General features: G+C 38.3%; 1 protein-coding gene and 1 long non-coding RNA gene across 3 annotated transcripts; one reads left to right on the top strand and one right to left on the bottom strand.

Annotated features, from left to right (window-relative positions):
- Nucleotides 1-1,899: 1,899 nt before the first annotated feature.
- Nucleotides 1,900-3,358, bottom strand: LOC141769038 (uncharacterized). Its single transcript, XR_012594248.1, has 3 exons — nucleotides 3,314-3,358; nucleotides 2,991-3,199; nucleotides 1,900-2,539 (listed from the first exon to the last, which is right to left on the bottom strand). It is a non-coding gene; the product is annotated as an uncharacterized LOC141769038 (long non-coding RNA).
- cbwd (COBW domain containing) lies at nucleotides 2,823-21,865 on the top strand. 2 transcript variants are annotated; one of them, XM_074637666.1, is made up of 15 exons: nucleotides 3,038-3,164; nucleotides 4,079-4,165; nucleotides 5,207-5,303; nucleotides 5,647-5,738; nucleotides 8,521-8,580; nucleotides 9,141-9,178; nucleotides 11,419-11,465; nucleotides 12,964-13,050; nucleotides 13,484-13,528; nucleotides 14,115-14,171; nucleotides 17,096-17,147; nucleotides 19,733-19,801; nucleotides 19,897-19,962; nucleotides 20,105-20,231; nucleotides 21,301-21,865. In XM_074637666.1, the coding sequence occupies exons 1-15, from the start codon at nucleotides 3,050-3,052 to the stop codon at nucleotides 21,372-21,374; spliced, it is 1,113 nt and encodes a 370-aa protein (XP_074493767.1). In that variant the 5' UTR covers nucleotides 3,038-3,049; the 3' UTR covers nucleotides 21,375-21,865. The 2 variants fall into 2 exon arrangements, with proteins under 2 accessions (XP_074493768.1, XP_074493767.1); XM_074637667.1 differs by lacking the exons at nucleotides 11,419-11,465; nucleotides 12,964-13,050; nucleotides 13,484-13,528; ... (4 more) ...; nucleotides 20,105-20,231; nucleotides 21,301-21,865 and adding an exon at nucleotides 9,729-9,999 and having other exon boundaries at nucleotides 2,823-3,164.
- Nucleotides 21,866-22,360: the final 495 nt, after the last annotated feature.

Here is a 22,360-nt window from a genome sequence, read left to right on the forward strand (position 1 = left end):
ACATCATTCTGCACAGTGAAGCTAAAACATCCAGGTGACTAACAATAAGCAAAACACATTTTTGAGCGGAGGGGGACATTAAAGGGGAACCACCAATTTTACACATCAACATCAATTTACTCATCATTGAGAGCTTGCTGTTTTATTATGTATTTATTGTTTTACAAATTTGCGTGTCATTCTCGCACAGGGGCCTGTCGGGACCTTTAAGTGTGAGACAATAACCCTAGGGATGTCATCAGGCTTTGAGACAACACATTTGTAAATAAAAGCCTGGGCCACAACCTGGGGACATGGAGCTTGAAAGACATGGATGGTCTAATGTTGCAGTCAGACCGGATTTCGCTGGGGGAAATTTACTGTTGAACTGTGGTTTAAAGCCGGTAGGACAGGAAATAGGTAGAGTTGTCAGCACCGCTAGCAGTCTAACCTACTGCAACCAAGCTGCCTCCCTCCTTCTCTGCTATTTGTATTGTTTTGCTGTGCAGTAACAGGATATAAACAATATTATTTCCTTTATGTGTGATCAATCCCACCTCCTACCTCATGGCTCGACTTTGGAGAACATCACGCATTTCACAAAGTCAAAGTTCAGTCTCATTGAACTCTGCTGAAAGGAAAGAGGAGGCATCCTTTCATGACCGGATAGGAGTTCATCACCCCTTCTTTAATAATGAAGGGGTCTTGCAAAAGACTGTCGTTCACAAGCCTCCAACTTTATTGAAGTACTACATCACCCCTTTACAGACAAAATTCTGGTTTTGATGTAGGATCCATTTCCTAATATTTCCTTTTGGATAGCTTGTCTGATATTAATATACATTTGACCACTATACCAAACCTGAAGCATTTTTAGCATGTCAAAACTTGTGATTAATTACAATATTATATTGACACTGTAAGATTAGTTGTAATGCAAGTTAAAAAATAAACCAGATCAAATGTTGAAGAATCTCTTTCTTTGTTGGTAAAGTAACAAATTGTGACAAAGTAAAGCTATAAAAGCATGACATGTTAATTTCAACATGTTGAGAATAAGCAGAGAGCCTCCACCAGGTGTGCTTGTAGAGTTTCAGCAGAGGAAGTTGAAACAACAGTGAATAAACTTTAACTTACCCTTGTTTTTTTTTTTTAAGTATTAGAAAGTTAGAATGAGCCGTTTTCCACCAATACTCATTTAGGCATTGCACAACAGACCTTTAGCACAACAATCTTTTGTGTCATCACGGAAGGGTGTTGGGTGACAGGCCTGTAATTTTCACATCTATAAAATGCAGTAATTAATATCATTAGGTACACGTGTTTTGCTCTGAGAAAAGTATTGGACAAGTATAGGCTAGTGGGATTTTTTGTTATTTAAAGTGGGGGTAAGCAGTATATGGTTCAGTATATGCCCCGTGCTGGATTCAAACCTGCGGCCCTCTTGCTGTGAGGCAACAGTGCTAACCATATAGTAACCTCTCAGCATATTGTAATTCAAGTGTTCTGAGAGAAAACTAGACTTCTGCACCTCCTCATGGCTCTGTTTTCAGGCTTTAGAAAGTCTAGCCAGTGACGGGAGACTTACTTTTCCAAACAAATATTGATATATGTGATTGTTTGCGATTAAATCAGCATACATATTTTTCTGCCACCCCATAAAGTCTCCATGCCACCCTCTTGCCGCCCCATGAATATTTCTCTAGATCCACCACTGTCCCTATGTGTGTTATTTCTCAAAGTACTTGTGGGCTTGTGATATTCATTAATGCGTTTATAGATACCTTATAGCACCTTTTATCTGTTGAATATCACTATAACAAGAATATCCTTAGTGCTGGAATTTCAGTGTTTATATTCAGGGGATAGCCACCATAGCATGCATGCCACAATCTAGCATCCAATCCAATAGACCTGCCATATTTTGATATCATTTATTATTGCATTATTATTGTCTGCGAGTGAGTAATAATTTGTACTTTACTTTTTTGTGCCCTGTACTATATCAAGTTCCTTTAAAAAGGGATAACTGCAGGTCAGTGGTAATAAACATTGGGTTTATAGTTTAAGTTACACATGTCATTGTAGTAATAATAATAATAATAATAATAATAATAATAATAATAATAATCTTATAGAGCATTTTTCAAAACCCACTTTACAAAGGGCTTCACAAGGGCTGCAAAATAAAACAGACATGTCATAAAATAAAACATAATTTAAAATAATAAAATAAATAAAACAAAATGAAATGAAATAAAATGAAATAAAATAAAATAAAATAAATAAATAAATAAATAAATAATCAGGAAAGGCTCACTGACAGATTACTTTTTTTCCTGTACTATGACAATAATATTACTATAATATCCATTATATTTCCATATTATTCCCCTTATAGCATCTCTGCCATAAACGGGTTTATGTCGCCCTCTTGTGGTTGATACTTGTCATCTTCTTCCGGTCCGGCAGCCTTTCTGTCCCGACTTGCCATGAACCAAAGCGGAACCATTTGTCGCCGAGTCATGATTTGAAACGGAGCCTTTTAAAGCGTCGCACGCTGTCAAAACATAAAGCAACAGCAGTGTGGAGGAGAACATTATTGTTGTAAACTTTAAATATCCACACCCAGAAGAGGAGCAGTCAGGTAATGTGTTTACAGCCTCTGTAAATGAAGGGAAGTGTGTTTGTGTTGCTGTCATGGCAACATCTCTGCACAGTGAGGGTATTAGAGGAGATTAACTCCATGTTGGCTCTGATCACTCACAGTTTCACTACAACACGGTGGCGAGGAGCTGATGTTATTCACGTTTTCTGTGTTTAGACTTGTGAAGATTTGTATCTTGTACTCAACAAATTCAGCTCAGTCTTTTTATTTGTTGCATATTTACTAACATCTTTTGGACTAAATGTAATCAGACTAGCTAAATATCACAGTAAAACATGTGATGTGTATATGATGCTTTTGAAACATGATTGTTTTCCTCTGCTTTTTGTTTGTGTAGTCCTACTTTCAGTATTCGTACTGATTAATCAGATCCAGCCTGTAAACAAAAACATCCTTCCTGTTATGGATGGCCTGGTGATGGAGGAGGAAGATGACTGCCCAGAGTTGGTGCCCATCGACACCCCGCCTGGTCCTCCTGCAGAGCAGATACCCGTCACCATCATCTCAGGCTACCTCGGTGAGAGACTGGAAGGGTTTGAGGTGGTGAAAGACCTTACAAACAGGATGAAAGCCAGCAGGATTGAGGTGTAAAGCATAGCAGAGACATGAGCAGCAACAGTCAAACAGGGATTTTATAATCGGATATAAAAATCCAACAACTCTCACCGACAGGTAGCAGGCAGGTGGACCACAAAAACAGTTCCACAGGTGGACCACAAAAACAGTTCCGCAGGTGGACCACAAAAACAGTTCCACAGGTGTCACAGATTCCAGTGGTTGCGGTAACACACCCAACCTAATCCCCTCTCTTTGACCCACCACACTGCTTTCCCACCTGGCATATATACAGTATACCTGCGGTCTATACCAACAGTAAAGGGCACATAATGACTCCCGCAATATATATATTTACAATTTACCCATAGCAATATTGCTTTATACAATATGCACATCACTATCGCCTAATACAGATAAAATAAAAAGCATAATAGACTGAAGAAATATCCAACAAACGCCAATTTAACAAACAAACCCCTCTACTCACTCCCCTCTCTCTTCCCTGGCTACTTGGTTTAGCCCAACAAGCTAATTGAAATTAGCTGGAGTCCTGTGGCTGAATTTCCACAGGTGTGCGTTCCAGGAAAACACGCCCCTCCTGGAAGTAGACCTCACAGAGGGAGTGCTTAGCAGAGTTCCCCAAAATAAAAGCACAACATAACAGCATGAACTTCATGTATTAGTCTGTTTTGTTGATCTTTACACAGTCAATGGGCAATGTGTGTCTTTTTCACCTTAGTTAGGGGGAGATTTATAAAGGAGATTATAGTCTCAGACACTTGTCTCATCACAACCAAAAAGCTGGACCAGTTCACCTAATGATCGATTTGCTTTATATTTCATCATCATTTCTATGTGTTTGTTTCTTTATAGGTGCTGGGAAGACTACACTGCTGAACTACATCTTAACAGAGCAACACAGCAAGCGGATTGCTGTCATACTCAATGAATTTGGAGAGGGTAAACTAATAATGTCCTTCAGAGAAATCACAATTAGTAGTAGTCTCAACGGGTTTTGTTTGGGCCAAACAAAGATGCTCCAAACTATGTATTATAAACTTTTGTTTTGTGATCAAATTTTAAAGAGTAAGAAAGATTTGCATTGGAAATTATTAACAAAAAAAATCCAATAATTCAGAACAAAACATTAATTGAAATAAATAGGTAAAATGAAAATAAAAAAATAGAATGATTACTAATAATGATAATAATCATTATTTAAAAAACAAACAACTAATGGCGACTCCCACCCTCCAACCCCTCCTCTATGTAATACACTAAGGGATGTGTTATGATACATTTACGTTAAATTAATTCTTGTATTTTACTGAAAGGCTCCTGTCCAGGATAAGATCGTTTTCTCTTTAGCCCCATGCATCCTAGTGACTGAAAGTTCCATACCTACAGCATCAAGATAAATAGATATTATAACCACTGGGACTTTGTGAGCGTACGTGGAGGACTCCACCACAATGCCAGCATTTTTTTTGCGACTGTTCGGCCGGCTGGTAAGATATGTTTTTGATGTTGTGATAGATTTAGCAAGGACAAATCATTCAGGAGCAATACAAATAGGGGTGCATGGCACTCTTTTCCAAAAGAGAGATACATCCTTACACACCAAAAACATATCATGTCTTTGTATTATAAATGCGATGCCAGGCTGATGATTGTTGTGTTAACTCCCTCAGCTTTCCACAAGAGAGCAGCATAGTAGCAACTTTGCCTGGAACTGAAAGAAGCTCATACATGTGTGTTTTTTACGATGTATCCAGAGTTTTAAAGGCTGCAAACTCTTGTACAGCAACACCTGACGTGTTTGCATTGAACTTAGTGATTATTTTAATTTTGCATCCTTTCTTACAGTGTCATTACTTTACATTTATGTTAAATTAGTAAGCATAGGCTGGTTTGGCCAGTTTTCTTAGCAATACGGCATCTTTGGTAATAATTTCTGTCTTTATCAACTAATCTTAAACCCTCCTCTTCCTCCGCCTGCAGGCAGCGCCCTTGAGAAGTCGCTGGCAGTGAGCCAGGCAGGAGAGCTGTATGAGGAGTGGCTGGAGCTGAGGAATGGCTGCCTCTGCTGCTCTGTCAAGTACGTAGAGTGACCCAAGAGTGAATCAAAGGTTCAACTTGTTGCTTTGTCTTTGTTTCAAATAAATTCCTACAGTTTTAAGTCTTAATCTAAAACCTCACTTTTTTACATACATGTATGAACTGCTGTGCTAATGATGTTGTAAGTACACAAGATTCATGGTTTATGGTTATTTTCTTGAGGTATAATAAATGTCTAGCGTCCAGTTCTTACAACACGTTCTTACTTCATATTACAGTTTGTACTATGTTACCGTAGGCATTATGTAAGTTGGTGTGTTTGTTGGCATTTTGTTCTGCGTTTGCCATTTTTAATCATTGGTGCCTGTTCCTTCATTTTTCAGGGACAACGGTCTTAAAGCCATCGAGAACCTGATGGAGAAGAAAGGAAAGTTTGACTACATCCTGCTGGAAACCACAGGACTCGCTGATCCAGGTACCACACGTTTAGCAAAGTTAAAACAGGAGCAGTTATATATAGTCAAATAAATCTGTATTTGACTGTTAAAGCTTCATTAGGCAACACGTTTTTGGCATCATTGGGAAAAAATTCCATAATAACCTTTCAGCATATTGTAATTCAAGTGTTCTGAGAGAAAACTAGACTTCTGCACCTCCTCATGGCTCTGTTTTCAGGCTTTAAAACATCTAGCCCATGGCGGGAGACTTTGGCCAATCACAGGTCATTTCAGAGAGAGCAAACTTTCTCGTTTTATAGCTAAACAGTACACTACAAGATGTTTCTGAAAACATTTGAGGTGAGGAATAGGCATTACAGTAAGTGTGTTTAATATTGACGTGGATGGGTTACATTGTAGTTCATGGAACGGTCTCATACCGATGTTAACGGGCGCCTTGTGAGCTGGTATCAAACACTGATGGCCGTGACAAAGCGTTGAGTATTTGACGCCCTGGGAATGAGAACGGGCTGGTAAGCCATGTTGGAGTGGAGTTGAATGTCCACTATAAATATTACTATTCTGGACTCTACTGTATATATAAGTACATTCATTTTTATTTAAAAGTCCCATATTATAAAAAAAAGTGAGATTTTCATGTTGTTTTTTTTATAAAGCAGGCTTAAGTCCTATATAAATACTGTGAAAGTATCGAAACACTCAATCCACAGGGAAATACACACAGCCCGTATTGAGAAACTCTGCATTTGAAACAAGCTGTCAGGATTTCTGCCCATTCGTGATGTCACAAATATACAATATTTAGACCCTTGACACATTTTTAAACGTAAACATTCTAAATGTGTCCCAGTTTATTCCTGGTTGCAGTGTATGTGAATGTCATCAGCTGACAGGAAGTACACATGGACCCAAGCTGTTGCCCAGCAACGCAATTTTGTTGCAATTCCGTCAAAATGCCCTAAAACGGAGCGTTTCAGACAGAGAGTAAATACAGGCATATTCAGGCTGACAGTATGAGGAAAAGAAAGTTTTTTTTTAACATTACAGCATGTAAACATGTTCTAGTAGAAACAAAAAATACAAGTATGAACCTGAATATGAGCGTGATATGGGACCTTTAAGACTGTCTTTAGTTATAGTCTCTTGTGTCTTTTTTATGTTACTCAGAACGACTTACCGGCACAATATTTAGGGATAATTTATGGATCAAGCAATGCCTTTTTCTCTTTGTGTGTGTAATGATGGTGCAGATTTCTTTCTGAAACTCACATCAGAAGTGAAACATTTTGTAACTCTGCAGAGCAGACTTGTGTTGCTGTGACAGGAGCATCCAAAGAGCCTATTTCCATCAGGGCAGCCAAAACCTAGCTGTCCGTTCAGCTCTCAACTTTGAATCAGGAAATCAATATTCGGCCATTTCAGGGCGAGCACTGTGACAGTTGGGGTGTGTCGCTAAGTGACAGGTGTCAGGAGGTAGCGGCGTGTGCAGACACACACCACTTGGCCTCACAGACAGAACCAACAGAGCACGCTCAGACCGGGCCGTCCTCACTCCTCTGCCACGTCATTGGCTGAGACAGGCTCGTTATCGACTAGGACAGGTCTGTCATTGGCCCCGGCGGTGCTGTCAATCATAACGGCTCCCGTGGGAGTCTCCTCTTGCATTCAGGAAGAGGTTGGATGAGTTATGTGAAACATGCCACTCAAAAACAGTGTTTTCATTACGCAGCCATCAAATATTTACAATGCTTTCGTATTCTCGCTTGGCAGTTTGACAAAAGTGCATTATGTGAACAAGCTGTGGCTGGCATGGTAACATAGGGTCTTATAATAACCGCCTTCACAGGAAAATGGAAACAAACCAAATGTACCAGCAGGAGATAAACAATTGAAAGCTTCTGATATTGGTTTTATCCGCTCCACAGAGCTCAGACAGACGTGCAGGGTTTCTGCACGTAATGCAATACGGACTTTAAACACAAAAACTTAAGATGTAGATGTCATTGAATAAAGTCAATAGATGATTAAAATGATTAAATTATCATTAAATTAATCCTGTCACTTATCAAGTAAAAATGCAAAGAATTTGCTGATTTCAGCTTCTCAAATGTGGTTATTTTTTTTGCTTTTCTCCATTTTATATTATTGTAAATTGAATATGAGTCGGGTTTTAAATAATTTGAAGATGTTCCCTTGCACTTGAAATTTTGTGATGGGCATGTTTAACTATTTTCTGACATTTTATAGACTAAATTATCAGATTATAAATTGATATATTATTATATAATTGAATCAATAATGCAAATAACAATTGGTTGCATCCCTAAAATAATTTAAATACTATTTTAAACTTACAAGCAATATGGCATAGTTAGGTATTGCACTTGAACTAAAAAAATAAAACATTGTATGAATTGTAGATTGGCTCTTTTAACAGATTTCCAACAGCTGTAAAACATTTTCCATCATCAATTTTATAAATTGAGTCAATCAAATCTGATATCTGACAGTGTATATTTAATTAACCACAGCAGTTCCTATGTAACATGCTAGGGGACTCGCATTTTTACGCTTAGTTTTCTCTATTATTTTGAAGGCTTTATGGAAAAATATAGTTTAATGGGTACATTTATAGGAAAAAAAGACAAAAAAGGAACAAAATAGCCTCTATTTACTTGTGGGAAAATCTTTCTCTTCTTCGGAGAGAAGAGATGGAGATGGATGGAGAGAGATGGATTTGTATGTGTGTGTGCATTTCAGCCATTTACAATCTAACATACAGTTCATGACCTCTGACAGGAGCTGTGGCCTCCATGTTCTGGGTCGATGCAGAGCTCGGAAGTGACATCTATTTGGATGGTAAGATATTATTGATATATAAGATCTTTGTAATGACACTAGAGCTGCCCCATATTTGCTCCATTTAACTAAAGAGGAACCGTTCATTTTAGTGCTGCCATTTAAAACATTATACTGATAAATGGAGGTGTCACATTTTTAAACTTTAAAAGCCTTAAAATGCTTTACTATGAGAATGTTAAACAATTAACAGTAATAGGTCTTATGGGGTCAAAATGTCTACTACTCAAATGTTATTAGTCAGACAGCATTGGCCCAATTCTTTTAATAATAGTCCAGTTTTGAAGAGACATTTTTATGACTCAGTGACATATTTTCTTGTTTGTGTATCTGTTTTACTGGTCTGTGTGTGTCTCTCCTCACACTAAATACTCAGCTGTCCGCTCTGTTGTGACAGGCCAGCAGACCAAAAGTGGACTTCAAGTTAACTCAGAGAAAGTGGTTCAGACAAACGGACAAAACTAAACACCAAAAGGCAATTCAGAAAAGCATGTGCACAAGTTGTGGCACAACATTTGATTCATTGATCATCTTATTGTTTTTTACTTTGTTCATCGAAGGCATCGTCACAGTCATCGACGCCAAGTATGGACTTCAGGTACGTGCTAAGAACATATTCAATAATCTTCTTATTTATAGAAAATTTCATGTTTGGTGCTGAAACGAATCAACAGAAAATTAAACGACAACATGAAGACATTTATCAGCTTCTCAAATGTCTGTAAATTGAATATATTTGGACTCTGAGCCAGACATTACAAGTATTTTAGAGTTGTCGCTTTGGACTGTGTTACATTGCAACGGGCATTTTTTGCAATTCTTTGACATTTCATAGGCTGTGTGATTAATCTATTAATCAAAAACGTATTCAGTATTGAAAATAATCACTAGTTGGAGCCCTAATTATGTTTTTGCCAAGCGTTAAAGCATCAGCCACTGAGCAATAACTAAACACATTGTGCTTACTGTGACTTTAAATCCAAAAGAAGCTGTTAAACTTGTGAGATAATCTCCCCGGTGAATAGCAGCACACACACATCCTGCCCTCCCTGTGGTATATAAAAGGAACAGGACAAGTGACACCTAGATAATGGGCTCTAATTTGAAGGTGTCATACTCAGTGAGGTGACACATTTCATGGCCTATAGGAGCTGCTGCATTCTCATTGGAGAGAGACGAGATGAAGGAGATCATGACAGAAGGAAGGAGAGGAGAACTGATAGTGAAGGAGTAATTGATATCAGAGATGTGACCATTGTAATAGGATTGTCACATCCACTCTCCTGCCTTTCCCCTCACCTGTCCCATAACATATCCGTCTGTCTGAGGGGTTCCAAGGTAACTTGAGCTCTTGGCCTCACGCCCTCTGAAAGGCTTTTGTCTTATGGTACAGAGGTCGTTGAATAAAAGCAGCAACTGGCCATTCTATTAAGTTTTTTTTAATACATTTTGTCATTCATTCCTTCAGAAAAGAAGCGGTGGTGATTCATGCAGTACCGGATTAACCTTTTTTACCCGATGAACCCGGTACCGGTTTCGGCTGTGCTGTGTGTTAAAACACTTGCCTTTTAAAAACTTCATAAAATGCTGTGGTGGTCTTTTTTCCGAATCATTTCTAAGAGACGAGGCCTTAACGCTGCTAAAAAAGTTTTGTCTGAACAATTTTTGTTTGGCAATGATTTTAATATTTTAGTTACAAAATCAACGCACGAGAAATAGTTTTTTTACTTTATAATATTTTTTACTGTTTTTAAATTGAATGTACATACTTGACTTTGGCTTCTTTTTTGTTATCTTATTTACATTGTTATTGATCTTATTTCTTATTATCTAAGTTTTATTTGATCATATTTCATTATTATAATAACACTACTCCATTTCGAGACAAAATTATACAATTTAGTTGTTTTTTACTGATTTTATTCTGTGCACAATGGTAGAATGTGATGATGCACAGGGTAAATGTCACGGCCAAAGGCTCCATTGTGTGCACATAGCCTCCTGTAGTGAATATCAGTAGTATTTTAGAGCCAGATTCCCCTTCAAGAGGTTAAAACCCATTTGGCACACTTTGGGTATCCAAGTGGCCAAATGGAGAGTCCTCCTGGTCCTATCCTTCCTAAAACCTTTGTAGAAGTTATGTTCTTTGTGTTATTTATATCTAGTCAAGGAGTTGCTGAATTAGTTCAGTGGCATCTCTGTGCGTGGCACCATTGCTGAAATGGTGTTATCCACTGTCTATTCTAGAAAACATTAGAGGCGAGGATAAAAATGGAATCACAATACTCAGGCATATAGTCATAATGTTACTTACACTGGGTATGAATTCCCTATCCATAGAGACCAAGATCATGCATATAGACCTGGTAGTTGTGGAGCTTTCTTGATTTATTTTGGGTATATCTGTCTAGGACGGTGAACCACACCTTCCAGCACCCTGGGGCTTAAGAGGTTAATGTCAGATTGACACTCAGGGGTCATGATCCAGATTAACGCCTCCCGCTCCGTCTGTCTGTTATTACATATTAAACTGTTTTTGGAAAACACTGCCCTTATCCCCGATGCAAGCACAAGACACAAGCAGAAAATGAAAAGTGATCTCTCTGTAGATTCATGTGTTTAGGTGTTAAAGTTCACAAAGATGAAAGACAGACCGTTTTTTTTTACTAATTGATCTGTCACATTTTGTGTTAGCTGTTGCAAACATTCACAGATGCTTTTATTTTTTTAATAATGTGCTTAAAGTTGAAAATCTATGGGGTCACCTTGAACAATCCTTTTTCCTTTTATTTTCTGTTTGCATGTGTAAGTTATGTCCATCATCTCTGCTTTCTGTAGCAACTAACAGAGGAGAAAACAGACGGACTCGTCAATGAAGCAGCCAGGTATGTTTTTTGAATGTTGTCTGAATGTTGTTGTTTTTTTAAATAAATAGTTCAACAGTTTGAGAAAAATACCAATTTGCTTTCTTACAGAGAGAAACCACACGTTTCTTTAGGGATTAAAGGTGCAGTGTGTAGGGGGCAGCATTCCACCTCTACTACTGGGCTCGTACAATCTAAATTTAGAGTCAAAATACCTCGGACTTAATCCAATAAACAAACTATCAAAACAATCACCCTCAAGGTGATTGACACGCTTTCCGGGCAGCTCTGATGTTGGACTAAGGGCAGACTGGACGCCACAGTGACTCATTATCACCTCTCGGGGAACAAGAGGTATTTAAAGACAGGACGGGCCGGGGCTAGCCGGTTAGCATGCTCATTTCAGCAGATATCTCTGCAACATAACGTCAACACTGTAACCTCTTCACATTCGGTTGATAATGTTAGTTCATTTTTTGATTTTGTTAACTAAATTCTCACCAGATCTAACACATTGCACCTTTAAACCAACAAGATATAACATGTTAATTAGTGAGCTTGCTGGTAGGTGGGTTTGGACAGAGCCAGGCTAGCTATTTCCCCCTGTTTCCAGTCTTTGTGCTTCATCTGCAAGAGTGTTTCCTAAAATGCCTAACTATAGCTTCAGTAGGCAACAATTTTTTGGCATCAATAACCTTTCAGCATATTGTAATTCAAGTGTTCTGAGAGAAAGCTAGAGTTCTGCCCCTCCTCATGGCTCTGTTTTCAGGCTTTAAAAAATCTATTCTGATTCTGAAAACATTTGAGGCGAGTGATTGACTCGTGGCTCTCATTGACGGAAGCTGGACGGCAGACTCCAGATCAGCTCTGACTGGTTGTTTTCCTCCGGTCTGTGAAATCTTGCAGATGCCATTAGGAGCAACGGAGGACACAAAGTCACATGATTTTTTGCAGATTACCTGTCTCATGCACTACTGTCAGGATATAGTGACCGTTTTATAAAAAAATAACTTTTTTAAATCATATTTGCTCCATTTCTACCCACTGCAGCTTTAAGACATAACAAACGGCTCAGTATCCACCACACTACGTAGGTCTCATAACATGCTGTTGACCGGACTCTTGCCACCCGCCTGTCTGTCTCCCCGGGCGTCTCTCTGTTTGTCTCTTCCAGCAGCTGTGTAGTGTTGTTGTTGAACAAATACACTGATGAAGAAAGACCAGTTGCATGACCCTTTGCATTCTCGGTCTTTGTTTGTGTTTTCACCTCTAAACTAAACAGCGCTCAGCTCCCATTTGAGTTTGGCATGTACTGACCGTTGCCACCCATGAAAACTCGTACACGTACAATTTAACAAAGTTACAAGTACGAACAAGGCGATGGCTTCCTGGTTCAATGTTTTATATATGATCTTAATTTTGTGTGATTCTCGGTGCGACTTCCTGTCCCTGTTGGTGGTTTTGTGCAAGTTGTGTCACTTGCCGTATGAACATAATCTTGTATTTAATGTGTTTTCAGGCAGATTGCTGTTGCTGACCTGACAATAATCAACAAGACAGACCTGGTGAACGAGGATGAACTTGCTCAGATACGAGACGCCGTCAGGTCAGCTTCACAAACTTTTACTGTTGTAGTATTTTGCGTTTATATGTTATCTTACTTTTGAGCTCTTTAGGTAACTTTTGGGACAACAGTACATTTGGCCTCCTTTATTACAGCAAAAAGAACAAAGTTGTAGGGGGATAGGGGAGTAGGAACGAGGTCCAATTTCTCCATTGTCTAAGTATTAACCTTTCTGGAACGACTTACCTGCTGAGATTAGGTCTGCTAAATCTATCACTATTTTTAAATCTCTTCTCAAAAAAATTATATATAAAAAAAAGCTTTCTTTGTGAATTTTATTTCATTGCAATTTATTTATTTTTCTTGTATTTTTTTCTTGTTGAAGTGCTTTGCAGCGTTGTTAAGAAAAGTTCTATACAAATAAAGTTGTTTTTTTTCTTATTATTATAATATAATTTTTTTCCTCTCGCTTCAGGTCCGTAAATGGTCTTGTGAAGATTCTAGAAAGCCAGAGGTCAAGGTAAGTTTTTGCACAACAAAAAAATATATTTTTTTGGTGTATGTACGTAGCTTTGTACCAGGTTCCCTGCTTTGTTTAGTGTAACAGATGAACTCCACGTGCTGCTCCCCCTCAGATCTTTATATCAAAGATGTTCAGGCGTGACATTGCACAAGAGAAACCCCCAACACACACACACACACACACACACAGGCACACGTAGACATACACAAACTGCTGCACCCTGAGTAAACACCAAACCTTCAATAGTGTCCAGTTACCCACAAATCTTTGCCCTTTGACCCTGGGTGTGCGTGCGTGCAAATATGTGTGTATATGCGCCCTCTGAGTTAGCATGTCGTGTGTTATTGGAGCCAGGTAGCATCTGGCTAACACAAGCAGTGTGTATCAAAGGTTTGGGTGTGTTTGGGATCTGCTTTGCCCCCCCGCACCCACCCACCCCCAGAGTTCAGACCAAGGTGAGCAGATGAAAGACACCGTGCAGTGAGGGGTTAATCGGAAAAACATTACCACAACTTTTAGCTTCAGTCAGTTCACTGGGTTACCCTTAATGTTAGTTTAGATAATCCGTGATGTTCTTCCACAGGGTGGACCTCTCTGAAGTGCTGGATCTGCATTCCTTTGACAGTAAAGACGGAGCAAAGTGAGTTGGTTTTGTCCTATTTAAGTTTCATGTACACAAAATGTCTTTATTCAGAAAGAAATACTGTATGTAACGGGCCAAGAAACTTACTTTACAAAAAAAATACAGCATTTTTAAGCCCAATATTGATATTTGAGGGTTGAAAAAGATATATCAGCTGATATTTGTTACATCAACACTTATAAGGATCCCTAAAATTTGGTTGTGACCAAGAGGATTACTGAGAGGGACATTTTACAGCTAAAAAAACAACTTGCCCGTGCTCTCTGGTAGAAAAGTGATAAATTACATATTATAGCATCACATAAAGATTAAGACACAATGCACTGAACTCAAGATTAAAGAAGACAGGGTGATGGATCCTTAACGTCGATAATATGAAAAGGAAACTAGGACAGCAAACCTATTGACTACGACTTTTTAATATTGCCACACGGATGTTTCGGGTAAGACGCCCTTCTTCAGCATGAATTTCGTGAAATTGTCAGAATACCTGCTGAAGAAGGGCGTACATACTGTATATGCCCGCTGATAATATGGCATCCGTCATGTTCTCTTTCGAAACTTGCAGTGAAAGATCAAGAACTTATTTCGACTGCATTGTTAGTCTTTGTTGCTGGCGTGTCTGAACTGTGTACCCAGCAGTCTTTGATACTGTTGCTCATCATGTTCCTCTCTAATTAACACACTCTTTTATTGAGCGTCCCCCTGTTACACCGCAGGGTGGTCATCATATTGTATCCCCTGTAGAATGTGATTCTCATGAATAGAGTCAGTGTTCATCCTTTCATGTGAATGAAACGGGCCGCGGTGTTAAAGCTCTCCTACATGCCCTCGGTCAGTGTCTCTGAGACCAGCTGCAGAGGATTAGAGCCGTGTGTGTCCGCCGGCTCCCGAGGAGTCCCCCTTGTCCCAACAGATAGCTCCTTTCCCCGTGCCTTTGAGAGGCCGAGCCCCTCCTCCCCTCCGTCCCACGCTGGCTGTTTGAAGCGGCCCCCCGCCGCTCCGCCTGTGTGGTACTAACAGCACGCGGGGCTCAAGCTGCTGGACGCTGCATTTAGCCTCCTTGTGAGGTCAGGGAGAAGGGGGAGGATGAGGAGGGCCAACGGGGACAACAAGGGCCGGAGTTTGTTTGGGGGTGGTGGTCGGTGTTTTGTAGGATTTAATTGCCATTTCTAAAGTTTTCACAAGTCCATTCAGAGTTGTGTCATTAAGCACTGATGCAGCATGCAGTGTATTACACTGTGAGACTGATACAAAGGCAAAAAACTGTGTAGACCAGCAGAGAACAGAAAGAACACTGAGAAAAGAAATTTAAAAAAAAAAAGTAAATGTCTTGCTTCAGATGGTCATGCAACCTTTATTTAACCAGGAAAGCCTCGGTGACATTAAAAAAACAGTTTTTCATGATTGACTGCAATAAAAGTGAGTTACAGATAAAGCAACATAAGATTAAAAAAAACTCAAGCTATGGCACAAAATCAGTATCAAACACAAATGCAATTATGAAATCATGAATTTCATTTAATACAATCATATAAAATATTGTATCCCAGAAACAACTTCAATGGCAGCTTAAAACAGTGGTTCCCTACTTTTATATCTACGTTTGAGCCCTCATCACTGGTTGTATGCATCCTGCAAGTCATGAAACAAATTGTTTGTTTCTGGTTTCATGGTTAGTAGTCCTGAAAACGTGAAATTATCCAGCAATTCACAAGGAAAAAGGGCAAAGATTAAAGGAATGTCTGAAAAAATTGGCATAAAGTAATATAGCACAAATGGTAGAACCACTGCTGTTCCAAAACAATAACTTAATGAGCCTGACACATCAAGATTTTAAAATACTAATAAAAATGTCAGCAGACAGAAGAGAGAGCACACAGATTGCAGCAACTACTATCAATCAAAAATCCGCTAAGAGGCTAAGTAGTCTTTTTACTGTGTGACGCGTTCAAACAATCCATACCTAGTTCAGATAAGCTTTATGCTGTTTATTAAACTTAAAGAATTACTAGTTATGGCAGAAATAAAGCAGGACCTGTCGTGACGGTCAACAGAAAATATCTCTCTGTCTGAATCCCGCTGTCCAAGTGCACAGGTAAATAAAGTTAAACCACACTCTTGTGCCAATTATTAACCAAAAACAATATGTGCAGCCCTAAACAAAAAATAATAAACAATACAGGCCACATACACACTTTGGCTCCTACACAGATTCTGCAGCAATATTTAAATTAATAAAATAATGCCATCATCATGTCAACCTTTTTATTGACATGGGGTGTAATTTAGGGGTGTAAGAAAATATTGAAAAAATTGAATATCGGGATATTATGTTTTGTGACACTGTATCGATTCTCAAAAACACTATTGATTTTTTAATTAATAGTTTACATGCAAAGATTAACTCAATCAATACTCCATCAACACTCTCTGAGTGAATACGCCCTCTCAAAGTAGTGCTATGATGTTGGATGTGACAGGGACTGTGATAAATGCAAATGCAGATCCCACTGTTCTGATTGCATAAAAAAGTTAACTTTTTGTACTCTGATTTTATGCATATGGTGGTGTGTTCTTTATACTATGACAGTTTTCCTGAAATTAGATACAAAAATTGCATTGAATCGTAGCCCCTGTATCGTGATATCTATCGTATTGTCAGATTCTTGCCAATACACAGCCCTAGTGTAAATGCAGCTCCAAAAATGATTTTAAAAAAAGACATAAAATCCCAAGATATACAGTAGCTCTGGTCAGTCCATGATTCAATGTGTAAAAATAGGCTTGTAGTAAAGCTGACGGATGCATTTTATTGGCTGAATTTAGTTAAAGTAGTAAATGCAACATCTTTTGAGCCTTTTTAAGTGTTGGATGAAAGAAATAAAATGCGTTTTATTTATCTTTTCTCTCTTCTGAAGTCTCGCAGAGAAGCTCCAACTTGTGAAAGACACAAGACCACATCTTGACAAGGTACTCTGTCTCATTTATTCTTTTATTCATTAATTGGTGATACTTAACCTCTCTGTGCACCTCTTGTAGTCTTCCTTGTTTTGTTTGCTAATTTATTTCAACACATCATTTCCTCCAGGATAAAGGGGATGCGTCCTCCCGAGGCTAACTTTGTGCCTTGCATTCCCCCAGGCTGTGACACTGTAGTGAAAACTCCCTCCCTGCTCTGGTTTTGTGTCGAGATCGGCTCGAAGGCTTTTGATGTTTTTCTTGTCACACTGCAAATAGACCCAGTCTCGCTCATACACAGCGTCATAGACACACTGTGTTGGCTAGACTGAGTCTTGGCTTCGTGTTATGGCTTTACAGTTGTCTGAACAGAATCCAGATGTCATAAAATGTGGCATGCAGACAGATGTTTCACCGTTTAATTAGCAGTTGAAAGTCAGATACGCATGAGAAACCTCTAGTGTGTCATTTTATAGTATCCCCAATATCCAAACATCAATTAAGTCCAGTTCTTTTTTAACGTAAATTATGAAAAATATTTATTCCACGATTATTCTCGTGCCATTTGTCTTGATGTTTTCATCCAGCTTCAGACCAAATGACCTCTCGCAGCAATTAGGCCTCATCTTGTGCTTTATACCCATGACCTTTTATCACAGGATGAGCAGAGATGAGGGTTGTTTGCGTGGGTAAATAACGGCATTGTTGTCTGTTTTCTTCAAGTTCCCTTTCCCGCATGAAGCTCAACCGTCCCTCAGACCCTCCCCCTTTCGCCCCCCCACCCTCCCTCCTCCTCTTCCCCGTGTTGCTCTTTTCATGTAAATGAGAATGCTGTTTTTCTGTTGTTATACCAAATGACAAGGAAGTGTGTAACCTTAACACTCCAACACAAAACCCCCAAATATCTACAAAGTGCCCTTTTAATGCTGTAAGGAAGGATTGAGAGGAGGGAGTGTGTGCGTGAGAGAGAGAGAAAGGGGGGTGTAGGCTGATAAAGAGGGGTTTCAGGTGCCGAGAGGAGTTGTGGTTTTTGACACGGCCATTGACAAAGTCATCAGCCAGGGCGTAAAAACACTTCTTTTGTTTAACATTCATAATGACTTTGCAGGTTTCAGTGAACTGAAAATATATGTTAAAATGTATTTTAAATAAATGTCATCAGTGAACTACAAGTCTTAATAACGGCCTGAAAATATAAACCTTAAATAAAAGCATAAAACAAGTGATGGAAAGTACACTTATCCAAGTACTCTACCTGATTTTACTCTTCTATATACTTCTACTCTATAGGGAAATACTACATAAAACATATGATCAGTTTATAAAATATGCATTGTTATAAACTACCTAACAGTGTATAAAGTTAATGAAATTAGCTCCACCCTGACAACATTAAAATGCTGCTTACACGTTAATGGATCAAGAATAAAAACATATAAATGATAAATATACACTTTGCTAAAGGTGGATAGAGTAAACATTTTAGCAAGTAGATATCACCATGAAACTTCCCCAGTTGATTACTTACATTAAGACAATTATTTTTTGTATTACAAGTGTTCTGAAATGTTATGTTTAAATATGCAAACGAGGCATTATCTAATGCTAACTTTTGGTGAATTTAGGAGAAATCTACAGATGCAAATAGAGAAGGTGTCGTAAAATAAACACCTAAATGTGTGATTTGGATGTTTTCTCTTCCACTAGTCTAAAAGAAGAAATGTTATGGAAGCAAAATGGCCCAAAATTGACCAGTGCATGAAAAACAATGTTTTTGCTATGGGGTGCCTTGCCTTAACCCATTTGTGCCCAAAGACTATATTTAGTATGGTAAGGAAAAATGCCACAACATTTATTCTGATTGGTCAAAAGTCTTGAAATTTGGTACGGACATAATAGCAAGTATCTAACAGTACAACTTTGACATTTTTAGATCACATGAAAAAAATCACACTTATCAATAGTCAAAATCCGGATTTTGAAGAATTTGGAGCATGGACATCGTTTTTATTAAATGTTTTCCATATGAAATATTTCCACACTGCGTACAGTATGTGTGCATATCTTTGATCTTCAACTTGTTATGAGTTCAAAGATACCAAATACTTGGTGGTGCTCCTTGTAGTTTCTGAGATACAGACATTTTCTAATCTTAGTCCCATCATGTGCCCCTAACACTAGATATAGTATGATAAGAAAAACTCACTTTTCAGCCAAACTGTTTGACCGATTTTGAAAATGTCTTCAGATTTGTGCTTTAGGCAAGCCCAGAGAACACTTCCATGAAAGGAAATTAAAAAATTCAGTTGTGGGCACAAATGGGTTTATAGGTACTGATGGGTTGCTGATAATACGTATGTTATTTTATTTGTACTATAAGATCAGATCACTTCTTTCACCGCTGCATAAAAGCACTTTAGTGTATTTCGTTCAAATCTTATTTCAAACAAAGTGTAATTTATCTGTATTTCAGTGAGTGAAAAATGTTGGAACTTACTGAAATTCTGAACCACAATTTTTCTTTTCAAAACCACAAAATGTCTAATTTGTTGTTTATATTGATACCACTTTCATATTGTATTTAATGTCATCCTCAGAGTATTTTAACTGTGACGTTTGAAGTGGCTGGAGATCTCTCTGAAGACGCGTTGAATGTTTTCATCCAGGTAAACTCCAGTTCACATCCCCGTTGCCATTACTAATTAGCTCTTACACAATACAGGCCTTTTGTAAAGTAAACACCCATTTTCCACTGTTTCAGGAGCTCCTATGGGAAAAGATGTTCCTAAACAAAGAAGGGCAACCCATGACTGTCATTCGGTTAAAGGTACGGTAAGGCACAATAGCCCCCCGAGTGGCAGCAGTGATCAATAACTGCCACTATATATTATCCGTATTAATCAGTTCCAAACGCTTCATTCAGCGTCGGTTAATGTGTCACTCATGACTTGTGACTTGTGTGTTTTCAGGGTATAGTGTCATTGGCAGGTAAAGCCCACCAAGTGATGCTGCAGGGGGTCCACGAGCTGTATGACCTGAATGAGACTCCACAGCTCTGGGAGGAGAAGCCGCGGATCAACCGACTGGTCTTTATAGGTGAAGACACACACACTTCTTTCACATGTGTATCTTAACACAGTTCTTACGCACCACTGTGAAGGCAGAAAATCCATTGAATGGCATTAAATGGATCGAAATGGCTCTTTTTGACAATCTTGTATTATTTTTTTAAGTAGTCTATGTGCTAACGTTCACTTAATGGAGGTAGTACAAAAAGGTTTTATTGAAAAATTCACAGTTTAGTCGTTTTCTGATTCTGGGATACATTTCTATAAGTTCTTGGCTGTAAACCTGCATTATATTTATTTTATGGGTCCACAATTTCCCTAAAAATCTCCCAAGAATTTTCCTGGAGAGTGTGTCAATTGGTTCAAATTATTTGTAAAATAGAGACACTGTTCATTTGAGTCTTTTACTCATTAAACAGCAGGTCAGCTTAACCTGCAAAAATGTGAAATTTGGCAAGCATACAATTAAACAAAATGGAGAGAAAGGTTTTCCAATAATGAAAGAGTTTAAATGAGGTTTCAGTTGAGTTTTTCTCTCAAGGGAGATTATCTGGAAATCAACCTTTCAACTCAACACAACTAACTAAACTCTGAACTAACATTATCATAACTTTGTCTCAGTTTCATCTATGATTAGTACCACGTTACATTGTTCTTTCCAGGGAAATCCCCAGGACATTTTTTAGGAAATTGTTAAGAAACCTGTAAAATAAAGCATTTTTCAATGTACCCATTTTTTTTTTTCCTTTTGCGTTGGATATCTAGACCTGACCTTGTGAACCACTGTCCACTATAATACATTAGTGTTGTCACGATACTATCTTCGATAGAATACCTTGAAAAATATCGATGTTCAATGCCATTTTCGATACCACAGGGGGAAATTTTAGATTTTTATTAAAAGATAAATAGCAGTGTGTGTGTCAACTCGCTGTCAGAGAGAAGAGAGCAGAAAGCGCAGCTGGTACCTGTGTAATGATACTGTGGACAATGAGTATTGAAACCATTTCAACATATATACCATATCTACGCCTGTGTATGTGTGGGTGTAGCCGTGTCATGTCAATGCTCACGTTTGTCTCTACTCTGTCCTGCAGGTAGGAACCTGGACAAGAACATTCTGCATGAACAGTTCATCTCTAAAGTGATGGAAGGAGCAGAGAGAAATTAGCTACAAACTCTTCTCTCCTCTTTACATCGAACACTGATGATTCTGAAGCAAACGTCATTGCTTTGGCCATCCATGAGCCTCGGACGTTCACTCCTTTCCTACAAGAACAGAAGGTACATCAGAGGATCAGAGTGATCCGACACTACCTGCTTTAAAACCTATAGTATATCAAAGAGTGTTTCTGTTGCTGTAGTGTCTGAGCTAAATGCTGTGTGTCACCCTGAACACGGACTCTAAGATGTGTGCACACACAAAGATGCAACAGAAGTCCAGAAATGTAATCAATACTTTTTTTCTTTTTTTTATAAAGATGGCTTTGTAAAATTTGCCGTTTTTAAAGATTGGTAGCCCGAGTAGTGTTGGAAGTTGCAAAGTGACGCACATACTGTATCAAGTGTGGTACACGACTGTACTTTGTAAATGTGTATACTTTCTTTTCTTTCTGGCTGTATTTTTAAATTATTCAAAATAAAGTTTTCCTTCTGAACATATTCTAAGACTGCTCTGATATACCTAAACAAAATAAATGTTTTTAGCCTTTTGTAAAAACGGCTACAGTTGTAGCTGACAACGGAGGACTATTAACATAACAACAGACACAAAGTGCCTTTGTGTTAAAGCGGTAAGTTCACCATGATACTCAACAAAGTGTGAAAAATGCCTTAAGAGCATTAACATCTTAGCTTTTATTGTTGTGAAACTCATACAAAAGAGTTTTTAACTTCCTAGAAATGCCTAAAATTTAATAAGTGGCACTAATTTGTGTTCATAAATATTTTGTCCGTGCCATGCCAACCTGTATTATTTTTAAATAGTATGGATAAACTGGCTGATTCCTTAAATGTATTCAGCTTTCCACTACAGTGAAACAGTTGTTACTGGTTATGTTTAATGTAAAATTGAAAACTATTTTTATTTGTTACCCATAGAGACCTTTAAATTATTAATTTTTTTTGTTGCTCAAAGTCTTTTTATTGGTATTCTGT

Source organism: Sebastes fasciatus, chromosome 6, assembly GCF_043250625.1.
Source record: "Sebastes fasciatus isolate fSebFas1 chromosome 6, fSebFas1.pri, whole genome shotgun sequence".
Taxonomy (NCBI): Eukaryota; Metazoa; Chordata; class Actinopteri; order Perciformes; family Sebastidae; genus Sebastes; species Sebastes fasciatus.

Excerpts from the sequence above, each read along its gene's own strand:
- cbwd (XM_074637666.1), top strand. The coding sequence starts at position 3,050 with ATGGATGGCCTGGTGATGGAGGAGGAAGATGACTGCCCAGAGTTGGTG. Across the intron at positions 9,179-11,418 it reads ACGCCAAGTATGGACTTCAG|CAACTAACAGAGGAGAAAAC; the intron begins GTACGTGCTAAG and ends TGCTTTCTGTAG. Across the intron at positions 13,529-14,114 it reads CTAGAAAGCCAGAGGTCAAG|GGTGGACCTCTCTGAAGTGC; the intron begins GTAAGTTTTTGC and ends GTTCTTCCACAG.